General features: G+C 37.1%; 1 protein-coding gene and 1 long non-coding RNA gene across 4 annotated transcripts in view; one reads left to right on the top strand and one right to left on the bottom strand.

The window, feature by feature from the left end:
* The window catches only part of DYNC2I1 (dynein 2 intermediate chain 1), a 29172-nt gene extending 12872 nt beyond the window's left edge, over positions 1-16300 (bottom strand). Inside the window, exons 1-11 of the mRNA XM_039549388.1 lie at positions 16030-16300; positions 13368-13421; positions 12102-12531; positions 11523-11575; positions 10580-10906; positions 8898-8956; positions 7587-7644; positions 5972-6049; positions 4608-4803; positions 2882-2984; positions 5-134 (exon numbers count right to left, since the gene is read on the bottom strand). Coding sequence (XP_039405322.1) covers positions 5-134; positions 2882-2984; positions 4608-4803; positions 5972-6049; positions 7587-7644; positions 8898-8956; positions 10580-10906; positions 11523-11575; positions 12102-12531; positions 13368-13421; positions 16030-16284 — 1743 coding nt within the window. The 5' untranslated portion in view covers positions 16285-16300. The remainder of the gene's footprint in view (positions 1-4; positions 135-2881; positions 2985-4607; positions 4804-5971; positions 6050-7586; positions 7645-8897; positions 8957-10579; positions 10907-11522; positions 11576-12101; positions 12532-13367; positions 13422-16029) is intronic.
* LOC120409714 lies at positions 10285-16012 on the top strand. 3 transcript variants are annotated; one of them, XR_005601478.1, is made up of 4 exons: positions 10285-10545; positions 13426-13503; positions 13588-13638; positions 13787-14677. It is a non-coding gene; the product is annotated as an uncharacterized LOC120409714 (long non-coding RNA). The 3 variants fall into 3 exon arrangements; XR_005601476.1 differs by lacking the exons at positions 13426-13503; positions 13787-14677 and adding an exon at positions 15814-16012; XR_005601477.1 differs by lacking the exon at positions 13426-13503.
* Positions 16301-18663: the final 2363 nt, after the last annotated feature.

Here is an 18663-nt window from a genome sequence, read left to right as displayed (position 1 = left end):
GCACCTGCTTAGTGTTCATTTTACCAAAATTCCTGATATACATGTCGTACTCATTGACAGGGGGCAAATCCAGTAATGAAAAACTAACTGAGAAATCCAGGTCAATTAGTGGCAGAAGTTCTGAACTCCGTTTTCTTTAGGATGAATTACAAGAGAGAAACACAAAAATGGTTAAGACCAAGCATTTGGTATTCCTAAGGAATGACAACCTGATGTTGTATAGTACCAGAGATCTAACAATCCTTTAAAATATGTGAATTGAAGTTGTGCCAACATTAATTAGCAGATAAAAATATATCAATAGAAGTACATACAATACTGTTATGAGGTCTCATTTAATGTTATGCTGAGATAATGATCATATTTGAAAATGCAACACTAATTGCAAATGGCAAACTTAACATGGTTTTTTACAAAAGCCAAACTATCAAAATCTCAGCAGATCATCTTGCCTAAGTATTCCAAAGCTGTTCTGTGAGGTGACAGATGAATGTCTTTTTCTTCTGTAGTTAGGACAGTGGATAATTCTCCTAAATTCATTTTATTAACTCACATCACTCCTATGTGTACATGCTTTATAAAGACCTTCTGTAATGTCCTAGCTTTGTTAGACATATGCAATAGACTGAACTTGTACCTCTTTACATCACTAAGGAAACAAACAACATTAGCAGCAATCCTAAAATATACTTTAAATATATACACTTAATTAATTTACTGCAGATTCATAACCTGTGGACACGGATGCTGACCTCTTGGCCTAACACGAGGCCTCAAAAAAAAATCATCATTTACTGGACAATTGGACTTGGTCTAAACTGTATGGAAATTAGTACTCTAGATAGAGGAAGATGTGCATTTTTCCACTTGGATTTTTGTCTGGAGTAAGATTAGCGTATTGTACAGGATTTGAGATAGTTGAGTCTCTTTGTCCTATGAAATGCCAAATCTTTATAAATTCCCCTGTTGGAATGATAAAACGTGACTCAACTGTCTTATCCATCTTCCCTCAATTCTTTTATTTTCTGCCTACCTTAATTTTTTTCATTTTTGCTCACAAATAAATCTATATTTTGATTCTTAATTGGAAAACTAGTCTACCTGCATATACTGCATCTTACTTCGTCAACTAAGAAACCGTGATATTACTTATTACCATCAGCTACAAAGAGATTCTTATCATTCCACTTGTATGGATGTGTGGATAATGAAAAGACTGACAGTTTTTGTCACAATTCACACAACTATCTATCTGCTTTAATGCCATAAAGCTGTTAAGATATTTCATTTTAAGAGTGAACTGCTTGAATTACATAGAGATGTCTGCTTACAAGTCAATTCCAGGCTCTTGCTCTAGTGCAGTCTTTGACAATGAGACAATTTTTGCAGTCTCCCTTTCTCTCTCTTGCGCTTGCTGGCTTTTTTAATGGACTTAAAAGTGATATATAAATACAAACCAGATACAATTATGGATCTGTAGCAATTCCACAATAAACAGTCTTGCAGATGCATACCCTAGTTATGGCTTCTTCTCAGAAAGATGGTATTTGAAAAAGGAGAAGACTAGAGCAACAAGAGCTCAAATTTCATCAGTATTTTAAGGTGAATTTTTCTTTATGCATAAGGACAATTTTTGCATCTCCTTTTTGCTACTTGATGAGATCTATTGCATATTCTTACCCACATTTTATTTTAACTTGTGCTTCCTAATATATCACCTCTTCACAAACACCGGCATAGATTGCTGAGATCTAACTCAAACATATGAAAGTTGCTTACTAGCTACAAACCTTAATGGTGCATGCAGACAGGTCCTTAAAATAAACTAATAAGTTTATATTTATAATTTACAACTCCCAAGTCCCACAACTCATTTATGGGACGCTTTCAGTCTATTTACTGGTAGTAATGCATTATCACAGCATTAAATTCCACAACCCCTTTCTCTTTCCATGAAAATACTTGGTATCTTCACAGGCTGTGTATGTTGTTAGCAAGCACACAGAGTTATAAACATAGTCATAATCAGTCATGGTACATAATCAGCAGAGGCTGACAAATATTTCAGAAGGCAATTCTTCAGAGATGCCTTCCTGAGTTTCTTAATCTGTCTCCACTGTCTAGAGGGGAAACCTAGACAATGAACTTGTGTAAAAATTTGAGCACAAAATTTTAGGCAATGTGAGTTAAATACCTTAGACAATAAAATCTCCTTTATGTAAAGATTAGCCGCTGATGTGCAGCCATGAAACAGTGGAATCTACTATTAACAACAACATTTAATAATCTTGCTTTATGCATCCAGCATTGTAACAAAGAACTGGAGATACATACAGTGCTTCAGACAAATCTGGAGGTTCCACAAAAAGCAGGCATCAATTTATTTCTTTAAAATACCGAGATGTCTTAGGTATCTCAAATCTAGATCAATTTTAGATCAGTAGTAACATATTTTTACAGTAATTGGTGTTATCTCTGAAAGGGAACGTGCTCTTTTGGCAACTACATGCACCATATATTCTTGATTATTTCAAAAAAGTCCTGCAGAGACCTGATGGTAACTAAAAGGCTTGCTCTTTAGTACTTTAACTCAATATCTAATTAAGTGACTGAAGCATTATACAAAGAAATTACAATCCTGGCAACTCATTCTGTAATAAAATAATGCACATAAACTGATATATAGATACATTTCTCTTATAAAATGACATGTAGCAATACCTGTAAATTATATTTACTTAAGAATTAATTACTGCTAGTTACCAAAACATTTGATTCCATAAGGCTCAAGTTTCTAAACTTCACATATTTCAAATATAATGAAAACTACATCTCACATAGTGAACTGCCATTTTGTGTGGATTATTTAAAATACACTTACTTCTGCTTACTGGCCATACTTCGGCTGCTTTGTCTTTGGCTTGCCATTTGGAAATCCATGAATATTCCACAAAAAGAGCTTCTGACAGAAGAATCTTGCCTTTCTGTGATATTGTAAAACATAGAGTTACAGTTCACACTTAAAAGCACATGAAAATGTTAAGCAGTAAGTCAAAAAAGCAGATTTGTTACAACACAGCTACTAAAAGTTACTGGCTCACATGTTACACAAAACGCCCTATCACCATTTTAATTACAATGAGTTTAACTTCAGTAATGGGCCAGCATATGGCCCTTATAATGGTTCTTTATCAATCAATCAACTCAAAATGACTGATGATTGTAATTTTTACTTTAGAAGACTATGATGCACTGAGTGCCTCTTTCTTTCTCTTTCCATCAGCAGGTCACTTGTCCCCCTGTGTATAATAAAACGCTCTATGATCAATTCTAAAAATTGTATTAAAGTCACACAGACTTCACCATGTGCACACTACACCTCTGAATAAGAACTCATCTCTACAGGTAGTGGAGAACCTCATCAACACAGGCTTAACTAATGTCCTTGGATGAAGAAGGAAAGCATTGAAAACTGTTCCTTAAAAAGCCACAGTTAAGAGACCAATTACAACAACTGATGTCACGTCTTTCTTACCCCTCTTCTGGCTAGGCTGTAGCTAATTGACCTTAAGAACCAACTTCCAGTCAGGACTAATGGTGCTCCACTTCCTCAAAGGATGACTGCCTTTTTAGACAATACTTGTAAAATGCTTTTAAACTTACAAAAATAATTACCAGACTGATCAACCACCATTTTAGGCACACGAGATCAAAAGTTCATCAAAAAAAGAACACACTGTGTAATTAAGAATAAAGCAACAAGTGCTACAATTTTGAAATTTAAAAATCTTTATTGATTCTGTATTGTTCACTAGAAAAATAATAATTGCATAAACTTCTGCAAAAAGAAATTTACATTACAGTATACTGGTTCTGACTGCAATGACCATTAAGTGAAAATCTATTAACTGAATCAGAGACTCTTCTACGCTAGAAAAGATCTTTAAGAGATGCTGTAAAGACTTACTGAAATTCCATGCTATTCTTCCATGACTGTACTAACTTTATATAAACCAGACTAAAAATATATTAAATATTCTTTTGCACAACGATTCTAGATGGCTGCTCACTTCAGTGCAGGCTGCAAAGAAGAACCACAACTGCAGTTACATAAGTAGCTCTGGCACTCACAGGTATCAGATCAACTGAATGCCAGACAACATTTCAGAAAGAGCCTGCATTTAAAAGTGACTAAGTGCTATATATTTGAGTAGTATTGATATTTCTCTTGCCTTCCCTCCCAGAACAGTTGCTTCAAATTTGCTTAAAAGAAAAAGGTGAATTTAATGCCAGCAGAAGTCCCAAACTGTTCCAGCACTCCTCAAGTTTTCAAAATCCAGACTCTCATATGCTCCTCTTACCCAAAATAAGATGTATTAAATGTCAGTCTGTTCATTTTTGTATTTCACATTTCAAATGATTAGTAATGTCTATGAATCATTTAGTAATGTGGACGTTACAGTGCTTACCCACAAACCTACATGACTCATCCAGAGGACCAGATTTTGGCCTTTAGGCAGACTTCTAGAAAAGGTGGACTGCTGACTTGTAAGTTGTATGTGTTATTCACACATTTAATAAAAAACCACTGGTATCTAATCACATACCCATGACTAGTTCCTTTCTTCCATTTTCCAGTTTCTTCGGCAATGGAGTAAAAATTCTATCATTTTCTGCAGTAATTGCTCTTTGAATTTCTTCAATTTCTGATGTTCTGGAAAATGGAATCTCTCTCTGCTTTTCTCCTGCATCTCTTTCTTCACTGCTTTTGTCTTCATCATCTTCAAAATCATCTTCATAGTCCTTTGAAAGTAACAAACTTTCAATACTTAGTAAACAGGGACTATAGATACCTTTTTCAAGAACTTTTACAGAAATTATAAAACAGTGCCAAAGTAAAAACCTCATACAGATGGCTATAAATCCTCTGAATAAAAAGCATTCTAAAATAACTGATGGAGAGAAAATGGCATCTCTTGATTGTGCAGTAATTTTAATCAAGAGAAGATAATCTCAGTGTTGTTCTACAGTGCCCAAAATAGTTTTTTAATTTAATGTCCTAAAGTAGATACTATATGTTTCGGTGAATTATGTGTTCTTTAAAAAGATAAAATAACAGTGTTCAGCGGCATAAATGCTTCAGGGATGTATAAAGTTGCTTATTTGGCAGTTTTAATTCAAGCTGTCCTTTAATGGCAGGCTCACATTTACTGAACTACCACGCTCCCTGTCCATGCCTAAGGGTCAAACTTTAATAAATTCACTAAACTAAGACAATCCATGTCATGATAAAATAATCACCTAACACACATGATATGAATAAGTCTTAAATATGCTTATTTCTCTTCACTGAGTGGCAAAGGGCCACTACAATGACCAGGTCAACAGTGGAAATCATCACTCCTGACATGAGTGGAGATGAATTCTACCCTCACTGAACAAAGATGATTCTAGTTCAGCTCACAATGAAAGCACATCCAATACACTCTTGTATCCTAATAACTTTAAAGTAGACAAAAGAGAGCTATAAAACAGGGAGTTCAATTAAACAAATTAGTGAAGTGAATGCTGTGTGTCTATACCTTTTTCCTATGATATTTTTGCAATGATAAACAAACAGGCTTTTAGAAGTTTTTTTATCTGAAATTATTAGCTCTGATTATTTAATCATTTTTCACAGAAAGTCATTTAAGTAATTGAAATCCAGAAAGGTAGAGAAAGACTTTTGTGAACACTTCAACTCAAAACCAAAAGTTCCCAACCTCTGATGAAAACTAACTAAATACGTAGCAGAGAGTTTCTACATAACATTTTAATTACTCACTGTCTACTGTTAGACAAGTTAAGGTCACAGTCACCAAAAAAATAAATAAAAACCATGTAACATCCTGTTTATTTCTATGAACAAAGTTATTCTCTATTTTGATGCTTAAGAATTACTTCAGACAGACAACTGTATACTTTCACTTACTTCAAAGTCATCTTCATAATCTGGTGAAAAATCATCAAGTCCTGTGTCTGGATTAGATATGTGTGTATCTTTCATTTCCTAAATGAGAAAAATAAATGAAGCTGTTAAATAATCTTACCAAAAAAATCTCTTACCTGCCAAATCTTAGAATAAAATAGATTTGTTGTTCTCAGCTATTTCTACATTTTCAAGCAAATATACAGCATATAGTTTATACAGGTAAATAAAAATGTATTATCAAGTGATAATTACTGAAACCAATAGTACAGGAAGAAAACCAGAACTCAACCTTATCTTGGGAACACCAACTATTTTTCTACCAGTATTTTTACTGGAAAAGACATAAAACCAGCTGTGTTGCCTATCATTTCAGTGATGGTGTAACAACAAAATAAGACTGCTCTACCCTTTTGAGGACTAGACAAAATTATCCCTAACCTACATTACACTGGGGGACTCAATCTGCTAATAAAATATTGCAAAGGTTGAAACCAGGGAAGTTGTCATAAATAAATGGCATTATTTTAATCAAATTAAAAATTTAGAGAAAGGAAATTTATTTGAAGTTATTGCTGGGATATCGTAAGTCTTATTCCATGTAAAAAGAGGATTCAATGTTAGCAAAATTATTTACATATAAAAATTATCTTATTATCCTGTTGTATCCACGTCTCTGCTTTCCTGGTTTCAACATTTGTACTATTTTATTAATAGATTGAGTCCCCCAGTATAACTTAGGTTGTGAGAAATTTCTCTAATTTGTTCTGCCTGCAAGGTCGCAGGTACTCAGCAGTGACTAATTCATGTAGTATAATTCACAGAATTTTTTAAAAAATCCTTATTACAATTAGTCAGACACCTTTAGTAATACATTCAAAACGATGAGTCGTTATTAGCTATCAGGCTACTTTGGCATCTTTATTACCTTACTATGATCACCTCAGAAAATGCCTACAGAGCTGTCAGCTTTATTAATAACACAAATGTTTACAACCTTGCATCTGTTACACATGCAGTTTTTACACACTAAAAACCTCCACCTGTCAGTAGTTGTGTGGGTTCCTACTTTAAAGAATTTATAGAGAAAATATATATATTGTCAATGCAAAGCAGGATTACGAAGTCATGCTGGAATACCTGGAAGGCATTTGCAGCAACAAATACACCAATAAAATCAACAGCATAAAATGCAAAACCCTGGAACTTGATTTAATTCTCCCTGTTGAGTCAGGTCTTAAGCAGGGATTTCACCCTCCTAGGTTGCCTCCTACTGCCAATGAAGACAGAGAAGATAATGGAAACAGAAACCAAATATAAAAGGACTGAATTGCCTATTTCTCTCCACAAACTACAAACGAAATTTAGGTCCTCACCACAGACAATTCACACTTAAAGATGAGCTGAATCAAACAGTTGAAAATATCACAAAACTTTTGAAAATTTTTATGGTAGAGTTTGGCCGTATCTGCACGGACTGTTGCAAATAAACCCAAGTCTATACAACTTCAGCATCAGGCTGAAAATTTGGCTCTATCTGCACCTGTCCATTTAAAAACAGAAAAATAACTTAAATAATTTCAAAATTTTAAAATAATTTTCTCTTCCTTAGTTTTACCTCTTGTCTTGTGTCTGTCTCCTCTTTTTCAACGAGTTTTCCTTTATCTTTTACAGTCCTATACAAAAAGAGAACGGTTTTATTGGTTAACTTGTAAAAAAGCAGTTCCGCTTCAGTTTTGTTTTCTGGGGATTTTGTTTGTTTTAGAAAAAAAAAACCAACCTTTTTTCCTGAAAAGGAAAAAACAGTTGGAAATTTCCAATTAACTGAAATATTTCTACAAGTATTTTTATAGATCTCTATGATACAAAAGGGTAACGAAACAACCAAGTGATTAACCAGCAAAAAATTCAGAAACTTTGTCCAAATTTAACACCTCTAATTGCATCAAAAGTCAAGAAATAGTAGTGAGGAAAAAAAATTATTAAACCCACACATTTATTACTTGTATTAATATCCACAGCAAACCAGAGATCAAGATCAGGTTGGTGCAATATGCTCAAAAGCTATAAATCAAAGACTGATTTCAAACCTGTTTTTTCATTCAGAGGTCTTATTCATGAGGACAATACAATCAGAGTCAGAGAGCAGGAGCAAATGAACAACAAGCTGTGCTCCTTAATAATCTATTTGATTATTTTATAAATAGAAAGTATCAGACCTCAAGAAGAAAATATTTTTACTTCTTAATTGAGTATTTGTATATACTGCCATTGGGACTAATAAACATACGACAAGGCAACAATAAAAATTAAAATTTGGCTGGATCCTGCTGTAACAAATCAAGAATGATTCAACATTAACAGTGCTTGAAGCTGAACCAGGGTTTCAGAACATCCCACTGAACCATACTGCCTTCCCTGCCATTCAGGAATGGCTGAACTCTTCTTCCCCAGCTATGCACAAACAGTGACTCAGCCACAACCTCAGCAGCAACAGCTTCAAAACATTGCCTGCATATTCAGCACTGCTGACACAGCATAAGAGAGTCCTGTGTAGTTCATCATGCAACTTACATGTGTCCACATGACTGCATAGTGAATTTCCAGGTAGCAAAATACAGCATTTCTGTCTCCCAAACTAAGTGCCCAGATTAATATATATGTAAGTTTACAAGGACTGCAAAATATCTCTTGCTATTAGGTGTAGAAAAATAATTAGTGGAATACAAATATATACATTTTTATCTGAATCACTTTAGAGGCAACACACAGACTTTTTTTTTTAATTGCTATTGTATTGGGCCTATGAAAAAAAAATTATATTAACCCCAGATATGTGAGATTAAGAATTTATGCTTATTGGTTTGGTGGTGACTGAATCTTAGTAGACACCATCTAGTACATAATTATTTTAAATCTCTGAATTTACCTTACAAGCTGATGGCTCATTTCTTCTTGAATTCTCTCCTTCTTTTTGTATTCACTGTTCTGTAAAAGAAGTCGCAATATTCATGAGTCAGAAATGCAGGGAGGAAATATGTGTATGAACCTGTATTAGTAGTACTGTTATCAAACAGTAAGAAAGATTATTAATGAGTTGTTCAATTACAGACTATTTTTTATTTCAGTCATTGCTTGTAAGATGTTCTGAAAAACTGGCAGGGGCTATGGTCTGACCTTGGAAGGCTGTGGCCAGCCTGTTCCAAAGAAAGAGATTTTAACAGTATGTACTGCAACAACTCACACAAACTGGACCCAGGGACAGACAACAGTCTCAGGCATTTTTAATTCCCAAGAGAGGGACTTGACTCTTAAATTCCGTGTTATGATCAATTGCCTAAGTTTGGAAATGTATTCAATAGGTTAAGATGAAGGTATTTGTCTCTATCCATGAACTTCAGAAAACAGGGACAGAAGCATCAGAGTGTGTGTTCTCTACCTGAGTAAATTTCCAAGGAAGTCAAACCTTGAGCAAGCCCTGATAGACTCCTCTTGTCTGCTGCAGAAAGTCAGTTACAGGAATCACTCATGGAGGGCCCCTACACTGAAGATGACTGGTATTTTCACTAGAAAATATAGTTCTGAAATTTTATTTATATTGTACATCTTCACTCTTTAGGCAGCAGAAGAAACTACCCTAGACCATCTCAATGTTGTTCCATACAACATTGGATTTCAGAGCTACATATTACTAGATATTCCTTCTCCCATTCTTGTGGAATGAACACTTAGAAAAATCAGTAAAAAATGACAAAGTTTTGATTAAGTCTCTAGAATATAACATCATGCTCCATATTAGAAACATAAGAGATATTTTGTGGGTTCAGAAGTAGAGGCAAACCCCACAAATATAAAGGGTCTATATTCACATACCTACTTATGAGCTGGACAGCTGTGTTCCCTTCATAGACAACATAAAAGTAGCTTCTATTAAAATCGTACTTTTTCCTATAAAGGCAGCCAATAAAATTTAATGGACCTCAAGCCTTATGACAAAGTGTTTGTAAAAATTTCAGAAGTCATAGCAAGAAAGAATTTTATGAATAAAAGAGATTTCTAACATTTAGGCAATTTTTTCGTTTAAGTTTTACGGAAGGAATCAATTCTGAATTAGCATACTTAAATGCAGATGTAGTGTTTTCTTCCACCACTTCAGCCTCAAATTTCAGAAAATGTTGCCTCTAAATTCTAGTATTTTTATCATTCCTAGCTTTAGTGGGGGGTTCCGAGTGCTGGGGAGACCGGCCAGAGCCACGACACGAACACCGATAGGATTTGAGCATCGTGCTCCCTTTATTGTTCACTTACACCAACTTATACCTACTTTACAAAGATTCACGCCCTATTCCCACCGGACAGCCTCTAAGCGGCGGGGGAGCCGACCAGTGTGTAACTTTGCCCAAGGCTGTTCAAGGCTGCCTGCTGTCAGGTGTCTTGGCAAGCCTGTCTGCAGCCTGAGGCCCCTTCAGGGCTTCTTCCGCAGCAGCCCGGGGTTGCCCAGAGTCTCCTGGGGGATCATATGCCCCTGTTCCGCAAGGAATCCCTCTACACCTAGCAACAATGTATCAATGATTGAAGTAAGTGATAAGGTAATGTTTTAACAAAACTTACCCTTAGATCATGCTTCTTTCTTTCATTTTCGCTACTTTTTAGAATCTTATTAGCTTCTGCGGCTGGCCCTTCTCTGTCTCCATGGGAAGATTTTTCTTTAGACCTCCTTGATTTATGTTTTTCTTCCTCCTCTTTTCCATAATGTTTATGACTTTTCTCTTTAGAAAGCCTCTCTTTTTCTGTCCCAACAGAAAGTTCTTTTTTTTCTCTGTGTCTTCTTTCTCTCTCTTTATCCAACTCTTGATGTTTCTGTAACTTGTGTACACGTTCACCTTCTTCAACTTTGTAGGCTAAAACTTTCTCAGCTTTCTTTCTTACATCACTATCCTGCAAAGAGGAAAATAATATTAAAGGGTTAAAAAGTTCTCCAAGACTGTTTTATCTTCACAAATCGATCAATTTTTTACCTTTAAAATGATTGAATTGTAAGCACTTAATCTTTCTGTCACATGGATCTTCCAGCCATTTTTTCTTTATTTCCTATGATAACAAGTTTCAAATTATAACTGCACTTGAGATTCTGGTATTTCTTCTGTGATACTGCACACTTTGCTACAGAAAATCCTTTGGATTAGATGATCTTCACACAAAAATTTAATTCTTGTTTAGTAGGTGGTCTAAAGCAGGATGTACACTATGAACTACCCTTGTAATAAAGGCATAAATAGCAGATGGAAACATTTGATGTAGCTGTACAAAAATGAAGCACTGTTTGCTATGAAAATTTTATTTCATGTTTACTTAAAAAAAAAAAAGAATTAAATATGTCCTGAGATACGTAGCTGAGATACGGTTTTTTTGTGTTTTGAACACTTGTCAGCACCTTACTACCTATGCATCTCTTGGATTTCTTGGGAGTTGCAGTCTGATCCAGTTTCTTCATTATTCTACAATTTTATCTTACTCAGTTATGGAAACACTTCACTAATTTCCTTTCCTTTACCTTCTGTGCTTTATGTCTTCTTTCTCGCTCTTCAGTTCTTGCTTTCTCCTCCTCTAGAAAACAGATATATAAATTAGGGAACAAATTTTATAGTACTCAAACTCTGTATAATTAATTCTAGCATCTAGAAAACAGTATTTTAGCAGCATATTTTCTCTAACATAAGAGCTTTCGAAAAAGGAATTCTCTTGAAATTCTCTCTCCAAAGCTGGTTACTCCTTCTTCTCTCCTAACGAATCCATCCAGTCTTGTTTGTGTAATGGTAAGAGTAATGACACATGCTACTGAATTCAGTTATCACCCTGCAAGTGAATGGACCACTCAGTAGAGAATGTCTAGGCACTGATCAACAAAACCAGTGGCATCCATCCTCTCTTCAGAGGAAGGGAAACAAGCAACAATTTTTTTTAAAGCATCAAAATAAAAGTAGGTTACCACAACATTCCATAACGACACACATGCCAGCAGGTACTCACACCTGCCTGTTTTATCCTCTCTGCACAGATGGGTGTGCTTTCAGAGTATTCCTATCTAAATATCAAATATTTCCAAGTACAGCAACAACCCAAAGTTACTTACCCAAGCGATGCCTGATTTCTCTTCTTCTGTGATGTTCTGTATCTCTTTCTTCAAATGATTTCAGATTATTTTGTGGATCTATTTGCTTTATCTCATATGTCTTGTATTTTTTGTCTCGTTCTCTACCACTCTCCTTGTCTTTATGTTTTAGTACACTGTGTCTCTCCTCCTCCAAATGTGACTCTTGAACCTTATCTTTGTGTCCCTCTCGGTCTCCTCTTTGGTATTCTTTTTCCCTTTCTCTCTCTCTCCTTTTATCCCTGTCCCTTTCACTGGATTTAAACCTCTCTCTCTCTCTTGTTCTTTCCTTGCTCTTCTCTCTGTCTTTGTGTTCATGTCTGTTAGGGTCTATATCATGAACAGTCCTATCTCTCTGCAGTTTCTTTTCTCTGTGTTTTTGGTCTTCATTTTGACTATCTGCTAGTGATGCCTGAAACAAAATAAAAAAAATCTATCATTGTAATTCAGCAATCTATTTTGATAAGAGTATATTCATGTGAAAAAAAATATTGCTGGATTACTAAATGTGTATTTAATTTCCCAAACCCTATTAAAATGCTGATAGGCTTAATTTGTAAATAGTAACATTATGTCTGTGCTTATTGTAAAAAGAATTAATAAATGGAATAATAAGATACACAATATAAAACAGGTTTTAAAAAATACAACACAAACCTAATATGAATATCAGTTATATAACTGACTGGAGCCTGAATGCCTATTTGACCAGGGGATAATGTAATTAACCAGTTTAAAAACACATGACAAACATGATAGATGATGAAAATAAATAAAATAGGTAATATACATTGTAGGAAAGTGAATAAATATACATAAAGCATAGCTGTCACTTGTATTTGGGTGGCCAGAAAATCAGACCCCATTCACTGCTGTGTGATTACTGTAGCAATGTATTATTTCCATTTACTGAATTTAGAAATTACTAGAGTAATCTTATATGACTCATGCAGCTGGAAACAGCTGAGTGGACCAGCCTCTGGATAACCTTGGACTGGTGAGATTCCAGAACAGTCAGTTGCAACAAGGAACTCAGCAGCTACACATTAAAGCTCCGTACCATTTGTATTCAATGACGCAGATTTGAAGTGTCTGGTGCACCAGAAAGTGTTAAAGAGCTACTACAGATCCCACAAAGCAGAGTGGCTTGTAGAACAAACAGTCAATTCTTTATGTTTAAACCACCAATAAATTCTAGTGCTGTAAGGTAACTTAACATCAAGACTAGCAGAAATAAAATAAAACCACCTTAAGATGTTTCCTAAGTTCCTCTGCTTTCCAAGTATCTTCTTTGGTTCTTCTCTAGAACACAAAATGCAGAAGAGACTGAGTAACCAATTTGCAGAGAGAAGTAAATCATTTAACAATCAATCATATTTCTAAGGTAAGGATCAAGGTACACATGGCAAGTATCTCTGAAAGAATAATGCAAACAGCAATTTGATTTAGCTCCAACATCTATTTACAGTAAACTTCATCTGACTGGACCTGGAAGAAGCCTGAAGCTCAGAATACATGTGTAAGTTGACTGCACGTTAAATATTTGTATGTAACACTGAAGGTAAAAAGCAAAAAGATAATGAAACTAATCAAAGTACACATGATGATTGTTTCACTAAAGTGCTCCCTAGTAAAATAGGTTATATTTCTTCTATTTTCATTTGCAGAGCTCCTGCACTTGGCTGCTTGATTGCTGTTAAAAAGACTAAATAAAAAAATCCTATTGTTTGAGATCATTAAGGGAAAGGAGGAATTTTAATCCATTAAGTATTTTAACTAGTTCATTGGAGGATGACGACTATATCCAAAGTGATGTGATCAGGCTACCTTTATTTAGACTTGGCAAAAGCTACTGAAGATTAACAAAATAATCACTGGTAAATATTGTAATGATGAGTTGCACTGGTGGAAGAAAATAAACATATGGTGCCCATTTTTTTTTTTTTGTTAATTATTTATATGGAAGCAGTATTTTAACAGTATATATATATTTTAAATTACTCTACATGAAAAAAGTCTTGTGTTTTCAAACTTCAATTTTTTAGAAGATTATAGTGGACTGGTAAATTTCATCTAAAGTCAAGGAGAAGTCCCAAGAAGGCAGCATTTGTAACAAAAAGAAAGTGCCCTTTAAGTTTTATTTTCTTCTGATACTTTAAAAACGCAAAAAACCAAAGAATGCATATATTTGCTACTGCAGAAAGTCAGATGAGAAAGTAAAAACAAAGCTGATAATTTTCTTAAGTCAAGCTTTAACAAAGCCTAAGAAATTCAACAGAACTTGTGTGAATGTAACCTGGAAGAAAGGATATGGATGGGAAGAGAGCAGAATGCTGTATTATAGTCTCAAACAATAACCTATTTAAAATCCCTAATATATGATCACGTTTTGGTTTTAGACAATATTTATGTATGCATCAGCAAACAAAGAAAGAATGCTAATGATGCTAAGAGCATAAAATCAGCATAACCAACAGAACACCACATAAGGCAGCTTCAGGTTCATTTCAAAGCTGAGGCAAAAAGCAGGCAGTAAACATTCATATGTGATTCTCTGGCACCCCATAATATGAATCTGCCAGTTTTCTGCAGTCTGCAGTTTTTACCTCCCCACCACAACCAGAACCTGTTATTTTGTGTATGATGATTTTCCACTTAAATCTCTGCTTTTTCAGGAGTATAATAAACAAACAGGAGATATTTTATAAAGGTCTTAATAACATTGAGACCACTGTCCCTCTGCAGCTAAATGTTCACATAAAAGTGTTTAAAACAAACTTTGAAAGGATTTATAGAACTTTCTCACCTGTCTGCTAATTTAGACTACTTATATACTCATTTAAATCCAGATTAAGATTAGTTACTTAAATGACACTGGAGTTTAACTTAATTCATCCACCTGAGAGCATTCAGCTCACATGAAATGACACAGAGTTACTGAACCCAAAAAGTGCTATGAAAAACTTTACCATTTAAGAATCTGTCCTTTAATCTAAAGAAAAAGCAGTCAGTGGAACAAATCTTGTTCCTATAGATAAACTTTGAAAGAGATCAGCACGGGCTTCTTCCCTCACAACTAGAAAGATAAGAGGTTTCCAGAACATACTGTTTTTAAGTAACATAAGAATTCAGTTAAATACAATTCTAAAGAAAAAGAAAAAAAAGAACAGTAAGACAAAATTCTGTCCTTAATTTTTAAGCCAGAGCAAAGTACTTTATTTTTTACATGTAAACATTTATCTTTCTTATTTCCAATATGAGTTGCCAATTTGAGAGCCCACAAATAGGTAGGAGCACGACTGATAGAACAGAGGCAGCAAAAGGGGGGGTCCTCTGTGTGGCTGTTCCTGCCACTGCCTCCGGCTCTTTGGCACTCACAGCGTCACACCTGAAAACTTTTAGATCAAAGTTTAACTTTCCCATCACAACTCACTAGCTCACTGATTTGGCACTTCTACTTTTTCAAGTGAAAATATCACACAGTAATTGATGTTAGCATGCGCATGTGGTTTTGCTTCCTTTATCCTGGAGCTCTACAAACGCTCAATAATTTAACACCTTAATGCAAAAGTTACGTGTGTTCCTGAAGAACTAAAGCCCGACAATTAGCGGTTACGGGAGCATCAATTACTAAACACACTTTTATCTAGAACGTGAAGCAACGGGTATTTCCTTAACCACCTATTCCCTTCAGCAGGAGGATGTGCGGCTGGTACAACCTCATCCCTCTGCGAGAGGGGTAAGGATTGCCTTGCTACGGCTGTTGCGGTGGGGGGGATTCGCCGCCGTGCCGACAAAACAAGGCGACCCGACCGGCCCCAGCAGAGCCGCGGGGGTTCTCGGGGCAGCAGAGGAGACACCGGCGCTGTCCCCCCGCCCCTACCCCGCTCGCCCGGCCGCTGCCCCTCACCTTGTCCCCCTCCATGGGGCCGGGAGGCCGCGTCCGCCGCCGCGGGCCGGGATCGGGCGCTGCGTGCGGGCCCGCCCCGGCAACCAGGGGCAGCAGCCGCTCGCCGAGCGATGGATGCGCCGGCGCGGCGCGGGTGGCGGCAGGGCCGCGGGAAGGTCGCCGTCCAGCGGCAGCGGACAAGGACAGGGGGATCCTGGGGTGCCAACAGGTCAGGGAGGTGATCCTGCCCTTCTCCTCAGCCGTGGTGATGCACATCTGGAGTGCTGTGTTCATTTCTGGGCTCCTCAGTACAGGAAGGACAAGGAGCTCCTGTCGCGGGTCCAGCGGAGGGCAACGAAGTTAATGAAGTGACAGGAGCATATTTTACAAGGAACAGCTGAGGGAGCAGGGCCAGTTTGGCCTTAAGAAGAGACAAGTGACAGGCGACCTCGTTAATGTGTATAAATATCTATGGGAGGATGCCAAGAGGATGGACCAGGTTCTGCTTGGTGATCCTGAGCAATAGGACAACAGATACCGCGCAGAAACTGCTGCACAGAAATTCCACCTGAACGTGAGGAAGAACTTCTTTACTGTGCAGGTGACCGTGCACTGAAACAGATTGTGCAGAGACACTGTGGAGTCTCCCTCACTGGAGATATTCCAGAATCATCTGGACAAAATCCCGTGCCATGTGCTCTGGGATGACCCTGCTTGAGCAGGGAGGTTGGACCAGATGACCCACTGATCATATTCTAATTTCAATTACTGTAGTACATCAATCACCTCTTTACTGAAACGAGGTGAGTTGGTGAATTGTGACGGAAAGACCAGATGACCCTTCCAGCCTGACCCATTCTGTGATTCGGAGCTGATGCCCAGCTGGGTTTCCACAGGTGAGAGCTCAGACCCTGTGAGTTGGGGATGGGGCACACATCCCCACAGCCCTCAAGTAGTGTTGTTCTCCTCTTCAGCACCGACCTACTCTAGGTTAAGTGTATAATGAAACCATCCCTCATCATGGCTGACTCACTTGTAATAAAGTTGTGCACAATTACTGCAGGGCAAAAATACTGTGAAAGGGTGCTATGCTTAATCTGCCACTTATCCAGATGCTGGGTAGAGGCAGGTATGAGAAACACTTGTACAAATGAATTAAAATGGTAATAATATTCCCCCAGTGACAAGTACCAGAGCTGATTTCTGCAACAAAGTGCAAGTGGCAGCTCACCAAACACACCTGGAATGAGCTCGATGGTTGCCTGAAGGAAAGGTGTGTGCCATTTCACAGCAAATATTTACAACCCATTAACACGTGCAATTTAAAAGACCAAGTGAAAATTCCTCTGGGTTCTTTTAACTTTGTTCCCTATTTTCAGAGTGTAAAAAAAAGTTAATATGTAACTGCTACTGCTAATATTGATGGTTGTAGAAAACTGACTACTGAGGGGGAAAGAAAGCAAAGGAAGACGCATTTTTGCATTTGAGAAACATTCTTGCCATAGTTCAATGGGAGTTTGTGGCTGACTTCAAAGAGATAAAATTTAACTCCTTATACTTGGCCTTAAATAGTCAATTGACAAGTACGTACAGACCCGTGATACCTTGCCTTGTGTTCATATTTCCAGAATAAATTAAAAATGCTGTAAAAGTTTCCACTGTCCAAACCGTGAAATATTTTCCTCTATCATGTAGCAAAAAAGTAAATCATGCATGCAGTTATGAACAAAAACCCCCATCTTAATATTTTATTTAAAAAACCCAAACCACACACACAAACAAACAAAACACACACACAAAAACCCAAGGAAAAAAGAAAAAGCCCAAACACACCATTAATGTAAGTATGACTCTTAAGGGCTAAATTGCATCCACTAAATATAAACATCTATGGATACTAAAATATTTATAAACCTTCTTATGAATTATTTATCTGGTTTTGGCAGAACAATAATAATCTATAAGCATCTCTTATCGACACAGTCTGAGGGATGAACAGATTGAGAGCAGCCCTGCCCAGAAGGACTTGGGGGTGCTGGTGGGTGAGAGGCTGGACATGAGCCAGCCATGGGCACTCACAGCCCAGAAATCCAGACATGTCCTGGGCTGCATCCAAAGTACTGTGGGCAGCAGGGGAGGGAGGGGATTCTTCTCCTCTGCCCCGCTCTGGTGAGATCCCACCTGCAGATCTGCCTCCAGCTCTGGGGTCCCAGCACAGGAAGGACATAAAACTGTGGGAGCGAGTCCACAGGAGGCCACCAAGGTGCTCAGAGGGATGGGGCACCTCTCCTATGAGGAAAGGCTGAGAGAATTTGGATTGTTCAGCCGGGAGAAGAGAAGGCTTTGGGGTGACATCACTGCAGCCTTCCAGTACCTGAAGGGAGCCTGCAAGAAAGAGAGGGACTTTTTGCAAGAGCATGAGCTAACAGGACACTGGAGAATGGACTAAAAGAGAGTAGATTTAGATTGATTATTGGGTAAAAATTCTTTACTGTGAAGGTGGTAAAGAACTGGAACAGGTTGCCCAGAGAAGCCCCATTCCCTGGAAGTGTTCAAGGCCAGGTTGGATGGAGCTCTGAGCAACCTGGGCTAGTGGAAGATGTCCCTGCCCATGGCAAGAGAGGTGGAACTAGATGATCTTAAAGGTCCCTCCCA

The sequence above is a fragment of the Corvus cornix genome, chromosome 2, assembly GCF_000738735.6.
Source record: "Corvus cornix cornix isolate S_Up_H32 chromosome 2, ASM73873v5, whole genome shotgun sequence".
Lineage (NCBI taxonomy): Eukaryota > Metazoa > Chordata > Aves > Passeriformes > Corvidae > Corvus > Corvus cornix.
Note: the sequence above shows the minus strand (reverse complement) of the source record. Positions and strands in the feature narration are given on the sequence as shown.